A 20,668-nucleotide genomic window follows, 5' to 3' on the forward strand; every position below is an offset into this window, starting at 1 on the left:
CAGCAAAGCGTCCCACTCGCTTACAGGGAAGTGCTGTTTAAAAACGGTCGGTGGAAGGGTGGGAGGGGTCGGGGAGAGCGGCCCAGGTGTTGGTCCTCCGGGCTGGCAGGCGCTCCTGGGAGTTGAAGTCCCTCCGTGAGCGCACGCCGCTCGCAGCCCCGTCAGTAATCTCCCCCAGCTGACCCTCCAATCTCCAGGCTGCAGAAGTTCACACAGCGCGATGCGGGACCCGCGGAGCGGGTTCCGCGAGCAGTGGGTCGACAGGCAAGACAAGTAGGTCCCCAGCAGAGTGCTCTCTAATCAGCAAAGCGTCCCACTTGCTTACAGGGAAGTGCTGTTTAAAAACGGTCGGTGGAAGGGTGGGAGGGGTCGGGGAGAGCGGCCCAGGTGTTGGTCCTCCGGGCTGGCAGGCGCTCCTGGGAGTTGAAGTCCCTCCGTGAGCGCACGCCGCTCGCAGCCCCGTCAGTAATCTCCCCCAGCTGACCCTCCAATCTCCAGGCTGCAGAAGTTCACACAGCGCGATGCGGGACCCGCGGAGCGGGTTCCGCGAGCAGTGGGTCGACAGGCAAGACAAGTAGGTCCCCAGCAGAGTGCTCTCTAATCAGCAAAGCGTCCCACTCGCTTACAGGGAAGTGCTGTTTAAAAACGGTCGGTGGAAGGGTGGGAGGGGTCGGGGAGAGCGGCCCAGGTGTTGGTCCTCCGGGCTGGCAGGCGCTCCTGGGAGTTGAAGTCCCTCCGTGAGCGCACGCCGCTCGCAGCCCCGTCAGTAATCTCCCCCAGCTGACCCTCCAATCTCCAGGCTGCAGAAGTTCACACAGCGCGATGCGGGACCCGCGGAGCGGGTTCCGCGAGCAGTGGGTCGACAGGCAAGACAAGTAGGTCCCCAGCAGAGTGCTCTCTAATCAGCAAAGCGTCCCACTCGCTTACAGGGAAGTGCTGTTTAAAAACGGTCGGTGGAAGGGTGGGAGGGGTCGGGGAGAGCGGCCCAGGTGTTGGTCCTCCGGGCTGGCAGGCGCTCCTGGGAGTTGAAGTCCCTCCGTGAGCGCACGCCGCTCGCAGCCCCGTCAGTAATCTCCCCCAGCTGACCCTCCAATCTCCAGGCTGCAGAAGTTCACACAGCGCTATGCGGGACCCGCGGAGCGGGTTCCGCGAGCAGTGGGTCGACAGGCAAGACAAGTAGGTCCCCAGCAGAGTGCTCTCTAATCAGCAAAGCGTCCCCTTTTCTAATCAGCAAAGCGTCCCCACATACCTCAACCAGCGCCTCACTAACCAGCAATCATGTCAACTTTACGTTCCACTCGGTAAAGTTCTAAGCATCTTGCTCAACTTTGACCCAGGCGCGTGTGTAGTCTTTTTTTTCTTTTCTCCCACGGTTCACATGAATACTATGTGAGGTTTTCGTTCCGTTATGTTCAACTACTCACGTTTGGAGCTGTGGTTTACATTTTCGTTTTTCCGATCCGGGTACAGAATCTGTTACCGGCAGTCAGTGGATATTTAACCACTTCCGGTTTTGGGTCACGTGTCCACAACTGGACACGGCGATCCGCAGGAAAGAAACCTGCACTACCTGCTACCTCAGGTTAGATGCTCTCCCTGCCCCTTTTCCCACTAGCGGTAATTTCGTGCCATTCCGCTCCCCCCCCCCCCGCCCCCGCCACTTTCTTTTCAACCATCTTGCGGGGCTCGCTAACAGTTTAATACGTGAACTGGTAATTTGACCTTTGTTTTTGTTACCCCATCCATTGCTGATTTTGTTCGGGTGTCTCCTCTCACAAACCCGCATCATTTGTTTATTTATCCATTTAGCGACGGCACTACAAATAGCCAATATTAGCTCTTCTCAGATGTTAACATTCGAGTGATGTAAACTCCGTAGGACCTCTAGGATCTCACAATAAAGATTCATATCCGGTGAGATTTTTCTTTCCCAATGGTTTCTCCATTGTGCCTGTACTGAGGATAGCGCTACACCGCCACAACCCCACTGTACCACAAAAGAGTACAGAATGTTCATTCTTTCCTTCTTTATCTTTTTGCCCCCCTTGCAGTTAACTTCTTACTGGAACTCCACTTTAAGTCTCGAGCCCTGCCGGGTCTGAATTATCACTGGCGGAGCGGTGAGCGTTCTATTACCCTTAAACATTCTTCGTCACTTTAATCATTCTCTCCCACCCCTTTCTTATTAGCTTCCTCTACTTACAGACTACCCATTCGTATCTTACTTGCCACACAGGTATGAATATTCCATTAGTTTACCCTTCTAATATGGTTAGATTTATCTTACACAAAACACCTGCATGTTTTGGATTCGTCTGTCACCCACCTCTCCACTTGGATATCTTACTTGCGTGACCGCGTCACTTTTCTGCTTTCTTTTCAACACATCTCTCCTTTTAAAAAACCCACTAATTTCTCTTCTCTTTTGATTCATCTCCGTCACAAAATCTTTATCACTAGTTAAACCATACAAATTACCCGTGCACTGTGAATGTTGCACCAAATAAACGGTAACGGTCCATTCTCATTTTGTTCTCCACAACCACAGTTTCTACATGAAACTGGTTGTAATGTTTAATAACATTTTTAAATCAAGTGATATGTACCATCATTATACCTTTTATCCTTCCCAGCCCTGAGGAGTCGCGGAAACACTAATCCTGTGCGACGAAACACGTGTCGGCTGGCTTGCTTGAAGTGATTAAAGACAAGACCCCCCAGGATATTTCGGCATGGATTAGCAAATTTAGCGGCACAAATATGAAAATTTAGCGGCACAAGTAGGGAAATTAAGCTGCATTTTGGCGGCACTTTATTTTACTCAATCATTCATTTTCAGCCTAAAATCAATGGAAGCTGTTTTAGCAGAGTATTCCACTTTGAAATATGCATGTTTAAAGTGCCTGCAGCTCTACAGAAGCACAGCTCCAATCCTAACCTTGTGGAGGGGAGTTGCATTTCTCCCTGGGATGTTCTAGTGCCCATGTATGCACCCTTCCCCATGCAAATAGAAGAGATACTGTATGAACATCAGAAGGGCACGCTTCCTGCACACACAAGAATTAGTACCATACAGACATCAGCAATGCAAGCTTCCCTTAGACAAATGCATGCACCCACAAACACAAAGTGTATTCAGTGTGTGTTAGTGAGTTCATCATTCGTGAGTGCTGTATGTGTTGGTCTCTGTGTGACCATGTAAGCCAGTACGTGTTATTCTGTCTGAACATGTATGTGTCCTTCTACATGCATGTCCTATACAGACGTCCAACCTATTGAATTTTACATTACTTTTTAATGCATGGCAGTACCTGTTCTGAAGGACATCCAGTGATTTCTAAACAGCCCTACTGGGCCTTCAGAGGTGCATGCGCGCCACTCTGCCCCTGCCATGCCTATTCGTCAAGGGAAGTCTGACATGTGCCTGAGTCTGTGGGAGCTCTGTCTGCCTACCAGTAGTGTTCCTGAGACGGTACAGACATTTCCCAAGTTCTACTGGTTTATCATATGTATCCACAGCAGGTGCCTGATTCTACCTCAGCCCTCCTGATCTTTCACAAACACACCTGATGTGACCAAATCTGGCAGCACTCTGTCATTTACAAAGTGAAGTTTGCATGCAACTGACTGTACCCCAGCCCTACATCCGCAACCTCTGTGCTACTCACCTCTGGGAAATGTAACTAGCTTGTGACTGGCCCTTCTTCAGGCCGATCTGATTCGAGACTGAACATGTAACACGTAACGCCATTACAAGTTCTGCCTGCCGTTTTCAGCTCTGCTTCAGCCATACTTGCCTTTCAGAGGGGCACTGGCATCTGGTTGAGATTATTACCCATGCTATACCAGCTTGACAAATGCGCCTCTCGCACGTGAAGGAATATGTTTATGTACTGTCCTTTCAGATGTGCCCTTCAGACTGTAAATGCAATCCGCATTTCCTCGATGCTGAACATTATGCATGCATAAATTGGACGAAAATGTGCATTGGCCATTTAGCGTTTTTTGTTTCTTTACCAGGAAAATAGTTTCCAAATGGAGAAACCACCTCTTCCCGTATGTAATGGCGGGGCTCCCTCTCTGTACAACTCTGGTAACAAATTAACACCTGCACCAGCGCAGGGCTTACATGGTTTTTTGCTTACCCCCAGGTGCCAGACGGAGGACTCTGGTATGCCTAACCTACTGCTCTGAAATCAGCCTGTGACTTGGTTCAATCAAAGCAGACGGAGGGGTGAGGGGTCGACAGCTCTGTTCAACATTAACTTCTCTACAAAATAGTTTTTCATTCATAAGTATTGGCGAATATGTGCCACCATTACCTCGCTCATCGTACATAATTTCATCTTTTATAGCCCGGAAAAAAAATTGATCACATTTTTCCAGATTTCGCTGGCAGTTTAGTAAAAATCGCGGCATTTTTACAAAACTGCCGATTTCGCGATTTTTTTTCTTCATATTACGTATTATTTTTATAATATAAAATATTATAAATATATATAAAATTTCATATTACCTGGAGGGTCTGAAAAGAGACTGAACTGTTGACACATCATACAAGAATCATTTGTGTTGTTTCTGCTTAAGCTTTGTATTGTAACTTGTCAACTTTGACACACCTTCTATACTAAATTGTTGTGTGCATAGGGCATCCTGTTGATGCTTGATGCACATGTCTACAAAATGACAGCTGTTTTTTGCTTTTTATTTATGCTGCGCAGATCTTATGCATCATGGCTAAAACCACCCTCAAAGCAATAAGGCTTTAAAGGCAAGATGTATTACCTTTGCCAGTGGCTGTTTTTTTAATGAGCTGCTGAACTCTCCTATGCGAATGAAAAATATTTAGGGATATAAATAAATAAAAAAATAAAAAAAGATGAAGTCAGATTTCATCTAAATATATAAGAAGAATAAAAGATTCAGCAGGATAAACATTTTCAATTCCTACCTCATAACATTTGCTCTCTGTAAATTAAAAAACTTGTGGTCTCAGTCCTTCACTGATCCCTAATGCGTTGTATCGATTTAGTAAAATAATTGAAACTCTAGGGGTCTCGCACCTTGGTGCACATCTGTAGTGTCATTGAGCCCCCAAAATAACAAATCTGTTTAATGGTCGTCAAACCTGCATAAGTGTGATAATGCAGATAATATCTGTGTTATGTAAGCAGTGTGTTAATTGGTTAAAGTAAAAAGTTTAAAAATTATAGCCAAATCAAGTTGTTTGAAATGTTAGCATGTTTGTTTCGTTAATGCAGGCTTCCTATACATACAATGACTTTGAGCTGTTGACATATAGGTGGCAATACATAAAGCATTATTTTCATTGTTATTATTGCAAGTGACTTAGCAGTCATTTATTTTTTTAGGAGGTAGTTTAATCACCTTCTGCTGCGCCAAACAGTATGGTTAAAGTCCTCAAAGTGCTGGGATACACGTGAGAGAAGCAGTATTTGGCTCGGAGAGAGATTTTCTAAAAGGAAGATTGCTAGTGTAATCAAGGGACCCCTGGGGCACTTCAGCTCGCTTTATACATACACTTCATACACTCTTGTTTTTCATTATCGTCCTATTTCCTCCTGTTCTTTACTGACTCATGCCAATTTGTCCCCGCTCCCCCCCTTAAACATCCCTTCAGCTAACATCCAGTTGCAGGTAAAGTAAAAATAGCCAAAGCAAATGCCCTTCAACAAATCAGTCTGGCAAGGATACTTCTGTCTTCTAGGTGAGTTTTTCCTTGTTAACTCTACCATCCCGGTTGGCAGGTGTCGTCCTTGTGGCCGGTTACCCTAAAGCCTCTTCGGTTATGGGGCTACTCAGGCATGCAGTAAGTAAAAAAAGTTGCAAGTTCTTGCTCCAGAGAATATTTATTTGTATTTTGACAATGTTAGTAAGGATCAATATGCAGAGCAACCTCTAGTTGTACCCAAAGAAAAATAAGAGTACAGGCTACTTCTAGTGAGAAATGCTACAAGCAAGGCTACTATACATCCGCCACCTGTAGTCCTGTGAATAACTTTCCCCTTAAAAACCCCAACAACCAACTATTCCATTTCATGTGCCCACTCAGAATGAGCCATCATCATTTACTTTTCATCACCCATCACAGGCTTCATCCAAACAGGCCCGTACGGCAAAGCACTTCCTGGTTTCTAATCGGGTCCCCGGGGTGCACAAGAAGCGGGTCCCAAGCCTTGCTAACTGTCACAGACTACCAACGCAGTCTACAACCAGTAACCAGCTTGTGAGTCCAGGTCAGCCTGCATCTGCCTGGAACAATATGCCCGATGCTACTTTACCAGCTTGGAGGATGCCCACTTGCACATCAATCAGGAGATTGGCAAGCTGTACTGCAACCAAGACAAAAGCCTCTTCGTCGAGCCAAAGGAAGACAAGTCGAACTGTGAATGACAAGGATGAATTCTTGCAACAGTGAGTGCATCTTAACCCTCCCTGCCTCCTCGCTCATGCCTGATCACCCCCTCACACTCTGTGCCTGCTGGACAATTATTCCCATCTACCTGATCACTCGTGTCCTGTATCTATCTACTCACTTTCTCTCCCCTGCTTGCGGATACTACCTTTTCAATGCTTACTCACACCTCACTCTGCCTGCTTCATCCACCCTATGTAGTTTCTATCTGTTTATGCTTGTGAGCTCCTAGCCCACTCAGTCCGATCTCTTCCCTGCCTTCTCACCTCTCCGATGCCCACTACCGGCTGAACTACCATGCCTTCTACCACCGTGGCACACCTGACACACACGACACACATAGCAGTCAAGACACAAGTTGCAAGCACATAGATGTGTATCCACTGAGGCACACACACTCGGTACTCCCCTCCGTCTCCCAGCCGATCTTCCCTACACTGACAATTATTTTCTTTTATTATATACGTCTGTTTCCCAACCCTTTAGTATGACCTTCCCAACTCCGCACATGCAGCACAGTGCCTCTCACTTCCAGGGCACAATTCATTTACGTTCACCATGGTTACATGATTGACAGCAATGTCCTGCCTTGGGCTCTCCAGCACATCATTTGTAGAGTTCTGGCCACCAAACCCAGCTCCAGCCTGGGAGGAGCCTCTTTAATCACTTCATTTGCTTAAAAAAATAAATCACATGAGGACTGGTACATTGGTGTTAAACTCCGTTCATCTCCAATGAAGAGAATCCTATGAACATAGTTTCATAATTTCCATGTGGATTTGCTAGAGCAGGGGTCTCCAAACTTTTCCGTAACAAGAGCTACTTAAGTTGAAAGAAAAGTATCCTGAGCTACTAATATTATTGACCATCTAATAGTGACCACATCAGACAAGATTATTTTAGTGACCACCAGCAGTGATCACCTCAGTGTGTCAAGCAGGGTTGCCTGCAGTAGCTTAGTATTTGTCATTTTGGAATCCTTTTTGTCATAGGTTATACATAGAAGCCATTGCTGCTGTGCTCGTGGCACCAAGTTATTAGTAATAGTTTCCCCAGCGTCACATGTTTTATCACTCTGCTTTAAAAGTACCTTGGATTTACAAACATCTAATGAGTTCTGAAAATTCACACATGTTCATCTCTAATAAATGCTTTAAAATTTTGCTATAAATATATTAATTCAGCCAAGCAAAAGCTTCTAATTTCGTAGGCTGAGTTGCACGCACAAACAACTACTCAAAACTACCAGTAGCTCTTGAGCTACTAGCATTAAGTCTGTGCTCGATCATCTACACATGTTCATTCAGCTTTTTATAATGTTTCTGTGCGGACCATATCTTCTCTCCATGATATGGGTGAAAATCTTTCACCTACTGACACTGAGCATGACTGTCTGGCTCCTGACACGTGAAGTCCCCAAATACACTGGATGACCATTCTTTCTACAAGATCATCTTAAACTTTCAACTGAAAGATGTTCTGAATCTGTTTTGTGAATCGGGTGAACCAGAGAGTTTGTCAAGAGAGGTTACGGTCTTATTTGGCTAAATCTGGCCTTCTGTTCTCATCTGTTAAAGAACACTTGGCTGCATCTCTGCATACTGCCCTTTTCGGGCATCTTTTTCCACTGTCCCCGTAGTCAATGATTTCCTAAAGTCCTACCCTATTAAGGAACAGCTTAGGGTACCATCGAAATAAATTTAGCCCTATTTTGAGCATTTGTACAGCCTTTGTAAAGGTCCAATGCAACACTTTTCTTGTAAGGATCCTGTTTCAAATGTTGATTGCAGACATCTTCTGTTAGATACCTTAAACTGCAGATTCCTAACCTTGTTAATATTCCCTAGGCGTCCGACTAGATAAGGAAACCTTTAGAGCAGTACTCCTGCACATCTCTAGGTGAAGTCATGCAGCTCCATGCCAACATTGTTGTGGTCCTTAACTGATGAGTGGAGCCACATAAAAGCGGTACCCGTGTGTGCTGACGTCTGTTCCTTTCTGCGCCTTAAGATACTTATCCGTAGGTACTCCTTGGTGCTTTCAACACCCTTTTTGCAAAAAATGTCCAGTGTGCATAGAAAAATTTCACTTCCTAAGACAACTGGGTTCAATCTTTTTAGGGTCTCTCAAAAACAGATGTCTGTGACAGACTCTTACAAAGTATGTTTGTTGCCTGGGGTCAGAGAATGATTTCAGTGCCTGAGACGATTGCATTCCAATGAATTCAAAGGCCATGCAGAACCGCGTGGCTAAGCTGTATGTCGCCAAACCGGGAAATACTTACTATGCGACTGGGCGAAAGAAAAGTCTTGCTCCTGATTCCAATGGCTTTCCTGCGTCAGATCACCACGGGTGAGTCTTTCGGATAAATCTAAGAAGTTTAAGAAATCGATGTGGGAATCGCCCCTTTCCACCACTCTCTGACTCCAGAGAGGGTGCAAGGGTGTCAGTGTGCCACCCGGTCTTGCTTCCGATCTCTAGTCTAGTCCCAATGCACCCCGAATTTCCTCATCAGTAAGCAATGTTGCAGCAAGGGGAAGCTTTTGGGGAGGCCATGCTGTGCATTTTCAGCACTGTATGATTGCCTCTGGCATACCTTTGTGCTCTATGGAACCACAAGGCCCTCAGCCAGACTTCCACTGGCGGGTCTGTTCTCGGCAAAGTCTGTGCCCCTCAGCACTGGCTCGGGTGAAGTCATCCACTTCGCTGGTGTCCTTTTCATTGATGCAGGAAGGGGATTTGCAGCCTGTTTTACTTTACCTTGTGGAGGAGTGTGGCTCACTAATTAGAGCGGCAGACCCTGATGCAGAGGTCTGGCCCGGGACCAGGGTTAAATTCCCGTCGCGGCAGGGTCTTGAGCTCAAATGTCTGCGGACCCGATAATTCTCGGCACGGTGCCTACTCTAATCATGGGGTCCCACGCTGCAAATCTGGGCAATAGCTTGCTTAGTCTCCACACCGGCCCTAATCGCTAAGGATGCCCGGCTTCACCAGGGGGGTGCCCAGGAGTTGGGCGCCTCACAGGAACAGGCCAGGACGGGTTCCTCAGCGGTTTATTCAGCGCGGGGACACACTGGTGAGTGTAACCATGCGCTTTATAAGCTTCAGAATTTTTTTATTACCAATCAGAGCAGAATCCCCAACACCCTCATCCGCGGTCATGCTCTCACTGGAGCGCATTTTTAGAAAACAAGGGAAACCCAGCGGGTGGCCAAGAACCATGGGTGTAACTGTATTATAGAAACAAAGGTTCCAAGCTTATTTGAATGACTCACAATACAATATAGCACACAATGGACTACTATACGATACTTTTCCTTGCCCAGCCGGGCAGGAAATTTATTTTTCAATCAAAATAATTTCAACAATATTTTTCAAGCAGATAGTATGGCACAAGCCTGTGCCGTACTTCGAAGAGGAGAAGATAGAGAGAAGTGAGAAGGGGTGTCTTCAGGCAAAGAGAAGGAGCAAAACAGGGCACTTAAGTTTGGAAAAGAATAGTGACAGTGTCGCCTGGAGTGAAACAAACAATAACAAATTTTACAATATTACATGTATGTACACTCATGGGTGTCGACGTTTCGATCCCTTCGCTCAATTAGTTAAATGGGATCATCATCAGGACTTAAAGAATTAGGGTTGCCTGAATATAACAAAGCCTCTTTAATGTCGAGGTATTGAGTGAGGCGTCGTACTAGATGTGGGCGCCCAGGGGAAGCATCCAAGGATAAAATATTGGTCCTGGATGAAGGGTTTAGATCTTTCCCATCGTGGGTTTCAACCGGGCCATTTTCAGCTCGTTTTGGTTAAGAATATATTCCAATTGGTTATTTGGGCGAGATGGCTCAATTAATGATAGCGCCGATTATGGCATGCTTATTTTCCGTTTTGGGAAGGTACACTGAGGGCTCGATGGCCACTGGTAATTGCTGATTAGTTGTGCACTCAATAGTTGAACAATGTCGTCAATGCTGCACGAGTAATAATGGAACTCGCGGCTGGCCGGGGAACTCCGTGTTAATGCCGGTTCAACCGGCGCTATCATTAATTGAGCCATCTCGCCCAAATAACCAATTGGAATATATTCTTAACCAAAACGAGCTGAAAATGGCCCGGTTGAAACCCACGATGTGAAAGATCTAAACCCTTCATCCAGGACCAATATTTTATCCTTGGATGCTTCCCCTGGGCGCCCACATCTAGTACGACGCCTCACTCAATACCTCGACAGTAAAGAGGCTTTGTTATATTCAGGCAACCCTAATTCTTTAAGTCCTGATGATGATCCCATTTAACTAATTGAGCGAAGGGATCGAAACGTCGACACCCATGAGTGTACATACATGTAATATTGTAAAATTTGTTATTGTTTGTTTCACTCCAGGCGACACTGTCACTATTCTTTTCCAAACTTAAGTGCCCTGTTTTGCTCCTTCTCTTTGCCTAAAGACACCCCTTCTCACTTCTCTCTATCTTCTCCTCTTCGAAGTACGGCACAGGCTTGTGCCATACTATCTGCTTGAAAAATATTGTTGAAATTATTTTGATTGAAAAATAAATTTCCTGCCCGGCTGGGCAAGGAAAAGTATCGTATAGTAGTCCATTGTGTGCTATATTGTATTGTGAGTCATTCAAATAACCTTGGAACCTTTGTCTCACTGGAGCGCAGCCAGTTGAAATCCCTTCTGATTATGATACTTTACCCTTACCATACAGTAGGGCCTACACTTTGCACAGTTTTTTTGGCACGGATTTGGACAAAGATGGTTTTGATAAAAAGGATGATTTTGTCTCCAATATGGTGAAGAAAACTGGTATGAAGAACTAAAAGATGCTAGTGACCTTGATACTTATCCAGATACTGCCCTTGTTTATTCTCCCTTTTTCTACCACTGAAGAAAGTGCCTCCTTCACTGTTGTAGGCTTGTACTTTTGCTGCTCTCTTTATAACAACTCCCTACTCTGGAGTTAAAGTCTAATGTTCTGACAGAGGTACTCCAGTCAGGGCAAGTGACAACAGAACATCCATCACAATTTAACGTGGTCCTCACGGATACCCACTTAGGTAAAACCATGTTCTGACCACCAGTTAATAGACCGGTTGTTCAGCACCATCTTCCAGGTGGCCCTGATTTCCTCATACAAAATTGCCCACCTGAGAGCTTGGTACGTACCACCAGTAAGGTAAATCTCAACGCCTTCCTCACCACCCCACCAATCATGAGTCCAAGAGAATAGAGACATTTGGCAAATGTATTTTTTCCTCCAAGTGCCTGCTCAGTCCTAAGTAAACAGCAGCTGTTTTCTAGGCCACCTCTCCCTGACCATATGGGACAAGGAGGCCCATGCTTTAACATAAATTCCAGACAACATCAGGGCAGCTAAACTTTTAGCTCTGGCAGTGCTACAGCTTAGGTCATGCAATGGGTAAAAGTGTGGCACTTTTTAAAATTTTATTTATTTTAATTTTAGGAGTTTTCTATAGCACTAGCCAGACCCGAAGGTATTGGAGCGCTTCACAGCAGTCTGCCTGTGAGAGACATACAATCTAGACAAAAATAAACATATTAGCTCGAGCCGCATTTCAAGCCTCAGTGCAATGTACCCAGTGATGCAAGGGGGTCAGGTAGTATTCAAGTAGTGTGTCAGTTGACTTGCACCACGTCTCCTTTGGGGAGGGGTCACAAGGGCACTTCCACTCATGGAGAGGAGGAGGAGGAGGAGGAAAAAGAGTTAAAGTCCCGATAGCAGGGAGAGGGAGCGTCCGTGTGCTGGTTTGTGAGTTTTGACGACCGCTATCAGTTAGGGAGGGAACCATTGAGGAAGAGGTCTTTGAGCTGTCTCTTGAATTTTACAAAGGAGGTGGTAGTCCTGATATGGACTGGAATGGAGTTACAGATTTTTGGCGCATTTCCAGCAAAGGACCGGGCTGGGTTTTTTTGTTTGCATGTTTTCATAGGGATGAGGAGTAGCGTGTTGGTGCTCCTGAGGTTCCTTGCCTGGCCGACTTTCTTGAGTTGGGAGGCCAGGTAATCTGGCTTCCTGTGTGCAGGGCTTTGTGTGTTAAGCAGGCAGTTCTGAAGCTGGCTCGCATTTCGACTGAGAGCCATTTTAGTTCTACGAGTGCAGGTGAAATGTGATAGTATTTCTTAACTCCAGTGACCATTGTAGCTGCTGCGTTGAGAGTTGTTTTGAGGCGAGCTAGGTGTGATTTATCTGTACCTGTGAGGGTTGCATTCCCGTAATCCAGTCTGGACAGCGCCAGCGATTGAGTCGCTTGTTTGAGGTCCTTGGGCGGGATGAAGAGTTTTATTTTGTTGAGTAGTTTCATGTTGAGGAAGTGTTTTTTTTCTGAGTTCTTAATGTGCTTTGTCATGTCAAGTTTTGGGTCTAGGGTGATTCCTAGCGATTTAAGAGTCAGCCAGGATGAGAATGCTGTTGAAAGCATCAATAGTTTTTAGCCAGTCTAGGATTTGGGGGTTCGCTTTGTTAGAAATGAGTAGGATTTCCGTTTTGTCTTAGTTGAGTTTTAGATGATTTATGGTCAGCCAGAATTGGACTTCTCTTAGTGTTGTTGAGTCTTTGTCATCAATGGAGGAGGGTTCGAGGTAGATCTGGGTATCGTCTGCTTAGAGGTGGAAGGGGATGTTGGCTTTTTTGAGTGTTTGTGCGGGGTTCCATGTATATGTTGAAGAGTTGCGGTGAAAGTACTGATCCTTGGGGAACTCACCTGCTGACTGGGTGTAGGTCAGACGTGAAGTTTTTGATATTTATTCTTTGGGTGCGGTTGTGGAAGGAGGAGGAGAACCAGTGTAAAATCGTCTCATCCACACCTACCCTTTCTTTGAGGACCTTGATGAGTCGATTATGGTCAACCATGTCGAAATCTGCCGATAAGTCAAGGAGAATGAGTAAGCAGCATTAGTCTGTATCGAGTGACTTGTGGATGTCGTCCATGACGTTGAGGATCGCGGTCTCAGTGCTTCAGCCTTTTCTGAAGCCCGATTGGTGGGGGTCAAGAAGGTTGATGCTGTTCATATGTTTTAGTCAGTTGTAGGAGGACGCACCTTTCTAGGATTTTGGCTACGAGAGGGAGACTGGCCTGAAGTTGTTCAGATCATTGGTTTCCAAGCCTGTTTTTTTCAGTAGTGGAGTGACTTGTCTGACTTTCAGGCATTCTGGAATGTCTCCAGTTCTTAGGGAGCTATTTATGATTTTGCTCCAGAGCGGGGCTAGGGAGAGTTTGTTTTTTGGCCATTTGGCCGGGAATAGGATTTAGGACATGAGAGGAAGGTTTGGAAGAGGAGATTAGATTATCTCCTTTTCCGTGATGGGGATGAAGGAGATCTAGGTTTTAAGGGAATGTTTGTGTGTGGGGTGTTCTGTTGCTGGTGGGGGGAATCGTGAGAGGGGGACTGAGGTTGTTGCAGTTGTCCAGTGAAAGCTCAATCTTGGTGATTTTGTCGTTGAAGAAGTTCGTGAAGTTGTCTCATCGCTCTTTGGAGGGCTGACCAAAGTATGTACGGGGCTTGGAAGTTGGTTGCCTAATGAGGTTGAAGAGTTCTTTATTCCTGTTTTTACATTGTTTAGAGCGTTGCAGAAAATTGCAGATTTCTCGTTCTTTATATTGTTTTGTAATTCGCGCTAACTGATTTGAGTTGATCGTGGAGGATTTTGGAAAGGTTGTTCTGCCAGTCTCTTTCTGTAACTCTACGTTGTCGCCTATCAGTGTTGATGTCTGTGTTGAACCAGGATCTGGATGGAGTGTTCCTAACTCTTTTTAGTTTCAATGGGGCAAACTGGTCCAGAATGGAGGTCCTATTTGTGTTGTAGAGGGAGGTGAGTTCTGTTGTGGAGAGATCCTCTGAGGATGGGGAAAGGAGAGAGCTAACCTTCTCTTCTAGGTCAGCCAAGGGAATCTGATTGAGGTTACTTACCCATTTGGGAGGGTCATGTGTAAGGGATTGTTCTCGAGTCATTTGGTTGATGTGGAATAGGATGATGTGGTGGTTGGACCAGTCAACAGGCAGGATGTGGTCAATCGTGATTGTGTCTTTGTGTAATAATGGCATCTAGGATTGCTCCTCTCTTGTGAGTTTACTCTGAGCAGTGTTGGAAGAGGTTGTTGGTGAGGAGGAGATCCTTCAGGGTTCGGATTAGCGAGTTGTTCCAGTGTAGGTTGAGGTCACCCAGAATTAGGTTGTTTGTGTCGCGGAGTGAGTAATTGGCAATCGGGTCAGATAAGTGTTCGCCGAAAGTGTTGGTGTTGCCTGGTGGGTGGTATAGGAGATGACAGCGTACAGACTTTTTGTCCCTTGTCTTAATGTCGGTGGTTAGGCATTCAAAGGAGTTATAGTTCAAGGTGTCGGTTTCCGTTAAGGATATGTTGTTCTTGTGAATGATTGCTATGCCTCCTCCTCGTTGGTCCTCTGTCTTTCTTAATGATTGTAAAGCCTGGTGGCACCAGCATATCCATGATTAGGTAAGAGAGGTCATTTAGCCAAGTCTTGGTGATAATCGTAATGTCTGTCGTGTGTAAGGATTGATTCTGCCAGCTCTTTTGCATGTCTGATGGCTGATCTGCAGTTTATGAGCATTCAGTTGGTGGAGGTTTCCTTTTTTTCAGATTCTTCGTTAGGGGCGCCCTAGGGATGTTCGTGAGAAAGGCAGGTGGTCTTGGGGATCTCCAGGGGGAGTAGTCTCTCCTGACTCCCGTGATCACCTGTTTAGGGTGACCGTGGAGGAGGTGTCATATGTGGAGGCAAGATCTGGTGCTTCTTTAAGGGCATTGCAGCTCTTGTTCTTTTGGGACTCTGTGTCTGGTTCAGGCAGGGGTTTGGGATCCATGTAAGGCACAGGATGCCTATGTTGTGTGGGGCCAGGAAAGGTGGGAGTTAGGTGGGGGCGTTGGATGGGCTGTCGGAGCAGGACGAGGGTCCGTGTGATTTCGCTAAGGCCCTGGATTATAGTTTCTAGCTGGGTTTTCAGCAGGGCAAGACAGTGAGCCGTTTCCTCAGAAGTGGGGTGGGGGAGTTCTGGGTGGAGTCTTCCTGAGAGTGAGGGGGTTTATCGTTGCTGAGCCGCCTTTTGTTTTTTGTGTTGACCGTATTGGCTCTGTGGGCCCAGTCTGTGATGGGTCATGTGGTTTCCGCATCCTCTTGCGAGTGGGAATAGAGAAGACATTGGGGGGGTCTTAGACGGTGTGTTGTGGTCGGTCGTTATTCGTTGTATTTAGAGATATGGGTGGGTGTGGTGTAGGGGATGGTCCGCAAGGGGATGGGAAGTCTTGTTTGCGGCTTCTCTTTGGTTGATAGTAGAGAGGGGGGTTGTGTATTGGTTGAGTTTTTAGCGTGCCAGGCGTATGTGCGGTTGGTGCCTGAGGGGGGAAGGTTGACAGTGTTATAGGGCGTGGAGTTGGGTTGTGGGATCTCCTGACGAGTCCGGTTGTCCGGGGGTAAGGAGTATGTCAGACAGAAGGGGAGGGGGGTGTGTGTGTGTGTGCTCGATTCTTAGCGAGGGGCAAGAGTGAGTCGATGCTTCAAGATTGTCATTTCTGGCTTGAATCAGTACTGTGCCGTTAGAGAAGATGGCCACAGAGTTATAGCCATTCCGCTTAGGGCGGTTGGGATTGAGATCGTCAGTTTGCAGCTATAGGGAGTGTTAGTTGTTTTAGATATGTGGAGTTGTGATCTAAGAGTGGAGTTCCAGTTCTCGGATCTTTCTGTGTGGAAAATAAGATCCATTTTTATCTGTCCTTTGGAGGGGCAGTGGTAGATGTCGGCGAATAGTGTTTCTGGCGCCTCACCTGGATGAGATCTACTGGTTTCGAAGGGAATGTTCAGGCATCATTAATGGAAATGCCAATTGATAGCTATTACCTTTTTGGCAACAAATCTGAATCTGCACTGCAACAGTTTAAGAAAGCAGGGCCACAGCATGTTCTTTGGGTATGCCTGACCTCACTAGCTAATTCTACAAGAAATTTCGCTCCCCTCAATGGCTTTTGCACCCCCCTCCTTCTCCCCCCCCCCAGGTCAGTAGGTCTTGCTGCTTTTTGTGACCAAGGTTACATATAACAGATAAAATGGCCAGTGTATTAGGGACAATGTGGAACTCAGTCTGCTACCCTCCAGCAGCCGCAAAATCACTTAAGTGTATGCTTTCGGTAACGCAAGCCCACCCGTCGAAAGCAGGATGCAATATTTCTCCAATATTGAATCTTTTATAGATTCACATGCTTGAATCTTCCCAGTCGTCCTGGTGGGAGTCCCACAGTAACATAAGAAATAGCAGTAATACAACATCACCATAGACCTGAATAGAACAGAAAACTCACTTGAGTAACTTTTCAGCCTCATTTTAAAACATCCAAATTTCAGCCAATCACAGCTGAGACCTCAGTTCCCTTTCCCACAGAGCCACCATACCTCAGATTTCTTACTGCATGTCGTGTGATAGGGAGTCTCCCTGAGCTCTGCTCAGTTACAGTATTTTCTTTTCAACTTTTGACCTCCAGTCTCGGCTTTAGCTACTCTCAAGGTATTGCTTGAACTATATATTTTTTGACCTTCCTTTGAGGTGACCGAGCCTGAAAAAGGGCTGTTTAGGTCCTGTAAATCCTTTGGAAAGTGTAATTTCAAAGTAATGGGGTGATCCGGTGTCCCTCAGAACCTGGGTATATGTATTAAAGTGGCAAATGGTTCTGTCGGGGTTTTCAGTTGCTTTTAGTGAACAAGTAGCAACAGCTTACTTTTCACACATATCAATGATTTGAGAAGGAAGAGAGAAATAATATAACACACACCAAAATTAGACTTCAATAGTGTATTCAGAGAAGAATATCAAATAATCGTGGCTGTCGCAATTCACAGTTTCAATTGCAATATAAAATACGTGACTGGTGAAAAAGTGTCATGTGATTGGTGATGAAGACAGTACACTATAGTCAAAACAAATAAGAGTGCAGTCAAAGGAGGTGAAAAATAATTTTTTCGTTGGTCTTTGTTATTTTAACACATATGCTTCTGGTTTCATTGATAAGTTAAACTGTGATCATGAGCGTTGTGTAGACATGTGTGGTACGTCGACGTTTCGACCCCCGTAAGCAGCGCCAAAAGTGAAGTGCGTCAAGGTGGGTCTTCAGGACAGGAGGGGGATAAGGCAGCCAAATTGAAGATTCTTAGTATATCTGCAAAGTATCAGCTTCTTAATCAGAGTGGGGTCATGGATTGAAGCCTTACAAATCTCTACTAGCCGGTTGGAGCCTCAGTGAAATTCTTTAACTGACTTCCACCCATTGGTTGGAGTCTGGTGGTTTACTCAATATTTTGTAACTGACTTCCACCCGTCGGTTGGAGTCTTTATTTTTTGCCAGTCAGATGATTTAATGTGATCTAGCAGGTATGCGCGTCCGTCCGGCAGCGTCTTGGTTTGAGGGTAGGCTATTCTCTGAAGACCCCCCACAAACAGTGCCTTTATTGCTTTTACCTTGACCACAAACCCAGGGAATGCATGGTTTGTAGCACTTTAAGCTAAAACCCTCAAAGAAAGGGAGGGTCGGCTGTTACTCCGACTATAGAAGAGAAAAGCTGCTTTAAATTCGGGGTATAATCCTGAGGAAAAGGCCCATTCTTCCTCAGAAAAGAAAGGAGTGCAGTCCCTCTTCACATCATGGGGACTCTAAGAGATCTAAGTCCCAGGACAAATCTGAGCCTAAACACCACAAGAAAACTCAGTCAGAGGCTTTCATACACTCTTCATCTCCTGCATCTGCTACTCTGACTCCTCTCAGAGACCAATCTTCTCGACCGTCAACTGTGTCGTCGTCCAAGATTTCACTCAAGAAAACCAGAAGGTCCTGCACCGTTGACAGCTTCGTTGGCTACGACAACAACTGTCAAGACTTTGATGGCAGCAACGGCACAGGAGCTTCGACGACTGTAACGCCGTCGTCAGTTAGGCCCTCACCGGCGATGAGAATTTCACCGGTTGACAACAGTTCCAGTGACGACGTACCTGCAAAAGGCCGTCCACGCACCGTCGACGGTACCACAGACAATTACATTGGCGGTTGCACCGTCGTCGAAAAAACTGTCCTTCAGCGCTGGCAAATTAAGGATTTCTCCAAAATATCTCCTTTACCTCCTGCTCCCCTTCTGGACTTCCAAGAGTCAGAGGATGAAGGTATGTTTGGCCTGCATGCAGTCCATCGCAGTTAAGGGTCAAGTGCCAAAGTTCTGACAATGAGGTATTTGAGGGCAATTATCCATCTTCTTAACTGGCAGGGGAATTTTCTTTTACGGAAAGAGACTTGTTGGTCATGCAGTGGCAGGATTCCTTCAAGGAACGTTATCCTTACGATGACAGAGAGGAGGAGCGTCATCAGTCCAAGGAACCATCAATGAACATTCCATTATCTCTGGTGTCTGATCTTCGTCATATTCTTAATGACTATTTCTGTCGGTTTATGGACGCAAATGCTCCTTAAAGGCCTTTACCTCCCCAAGAGGTACCTACTGTTCTTCTGGGCCAATGTACTCTCAAATCCACAAGGAAGAAGACCCTTCTCATATAGTCAACACAGAGGACACTCTGGATGCTCAGACAGAAGGTGGTGAGATACAAACCGACACAGATGCTCGTGATGAATGGGATGACCATATAGCCCCTATACAACCGTATCCTAACCCTCCCGCTGCAGATTCCCCTCCGGCAGATATCAGGGGTTTTCATGATCTTCTGGAGCGTGCTTCCAATCTTTGATTTGCCAAGCCAACCAAACATACTGCGTATTTTCTATATGATTTTAAACCAGGCAATCAACGTTAAGTGAGAGCAATACCTATAATTGACTTTCTCTGGCAAGAAGGGCTAAAGTTAATGAAAACACCTGCCTCCGTTCCAGCTGTTATTCCAAAACTGGACAAAAAATACAAGGCTCCTGATGACGCCCCTGCATGCCTCATTAGTCACACGAGTCCAGACTCTGATTATACAAGCAGCACAGAGAAGAGCCAAGAATCCAGCATCTCCCTGCACTGCCCCACTGGAAAAGGAGGGTCGTCGCCTCGACAATATTGGGAAGAGGTTCTCAGCTCTGGCGGCTACCTCCATTAGAGCCTCTAATGCCATGGCCATTTTGGGGTGATTACCGACAAATGTGGTTGGACATCTCTATTCTGTTTGAGTATCGCCCGGAGGATGAAAAGAAAGCGGCAAAAGATATTCTTTTGGAAGGAAAAGAGTCTCTTCGGAGCTCATTGAGATAACTATGGATGTTTCATCCACTACATTTTGACAGAGGGCAGGAGCGGTGGTTCTATTTCGCCATGGATGGCTAAAAGAGTGCTTGTTTGGTAATCACATAGATGAGGAGCTACACTCTATCAAGACAGATACAGTCAAAGCCATAGGCAATGTCCAGCAACTGCGCTTTTAGTCCTTGTGGGCTAGAGGTTGGGGCAGTTCTTATCCCGTGCACAATTTCAGCAGCAGTACCAACCATATCCGCTGAGTACCTACCAACTACATAACTTGTCCTTCCAGTCCAACACCGCTCAGACTTATTCAAGACAGTCAGGATGCAAGAGGCAGCAATCTGCTGGAAAGTTCCAAGACTCCAATAGGAGACCATGAAGCTCATCAGGTCCCTGCTACCATAGTCCCACACTAATATCGCGTCGTCTCTGCATCCTTTCAGAAATGGAATTCCATTTCTTCAGACAGATGAGTTCTGGACATCTTCCAACATAGCGGGTTCTGGACATCTTCCAACATAGCGGGTTCTGGACATCTTCCAACATAGCGGGTTCTGGACATCTTCCAACATAGCGGGTTCTGGACATCTTCCAACATGGCCACACGCTAGAATTCATTCCGCATCCTCCAAATATTCCACCGTGCAGAGTTCTGCTCAGTCACCTTCCAGATCTCAAGAAGTAAATACATTTGCTTCTTCTCAAGCAGGCTATATAGGAAGTACCCCTCAACCAGCAAAACCGGGAGGTTTATTCCCACTTCCTCATCAAAAAGAAAAATGGGAAATGGAGGCAGTTCATGGACCTCCAGAATACTGAACAAGTTCATCAAGAGTCAATCTTTCAGGATGCTCCCTCTTCAGGAGATTCTTGTTCTCCTGGAAAAAAGGATTTTGTGGCTTCTCTTGATCTTCTCGACGCCTATTTTCATATTCACATTCACCCTCAACATAGAAAATTTCTCAGGTTTATGGTG

At 45.8% G+C, this 20,668-nt stretch overlaps 1 protein-coding gene across 3 annotated transcripts in view; it reads left to right on the top strand.

Annotated features, from left to right (window-relative positions):
* Positions 1-20,668, top strand: part of GPATCH8 (G-patch domain containing 8) — a 480,524-nt gene that overhangs the window by 193,170 nt on the left and 266,686 nt on the right. The window contains exon 1 of one of the 3 annotated variants that reach the window (XM_078645163.1): positions 6,381-6,435. The exons of the other annotated variants lie outside the window; for them this stretch is intronic. Within the exon in view, the coding sequence (XP_078501289.1) occupies positions 6,411-6,435 (25 nt within the window). The 5' untranslated portion in view covers positions 6,381-6,410. Of the gene's footprint in view, positions 1-6,380; positions 6,436-20,668 lie in introns of those variants that run through there. 3 annotated transcript variants of the gene reach the window in all.

This window comes from Lissotriton helveticus, chromosome 5_1 (genome assembly GCF_964261635.1).
Source record: "Lissotriton helveticus chromosome 5_1, aLisHel1.1, whole genome shotgun sequence".
Taxonomy (NCBI): Eukaryota; Metazoa; Chordata; class Amphibia; order Caudata; family Salamandridae; genus Lissotriton; species Lissotriton helveticus.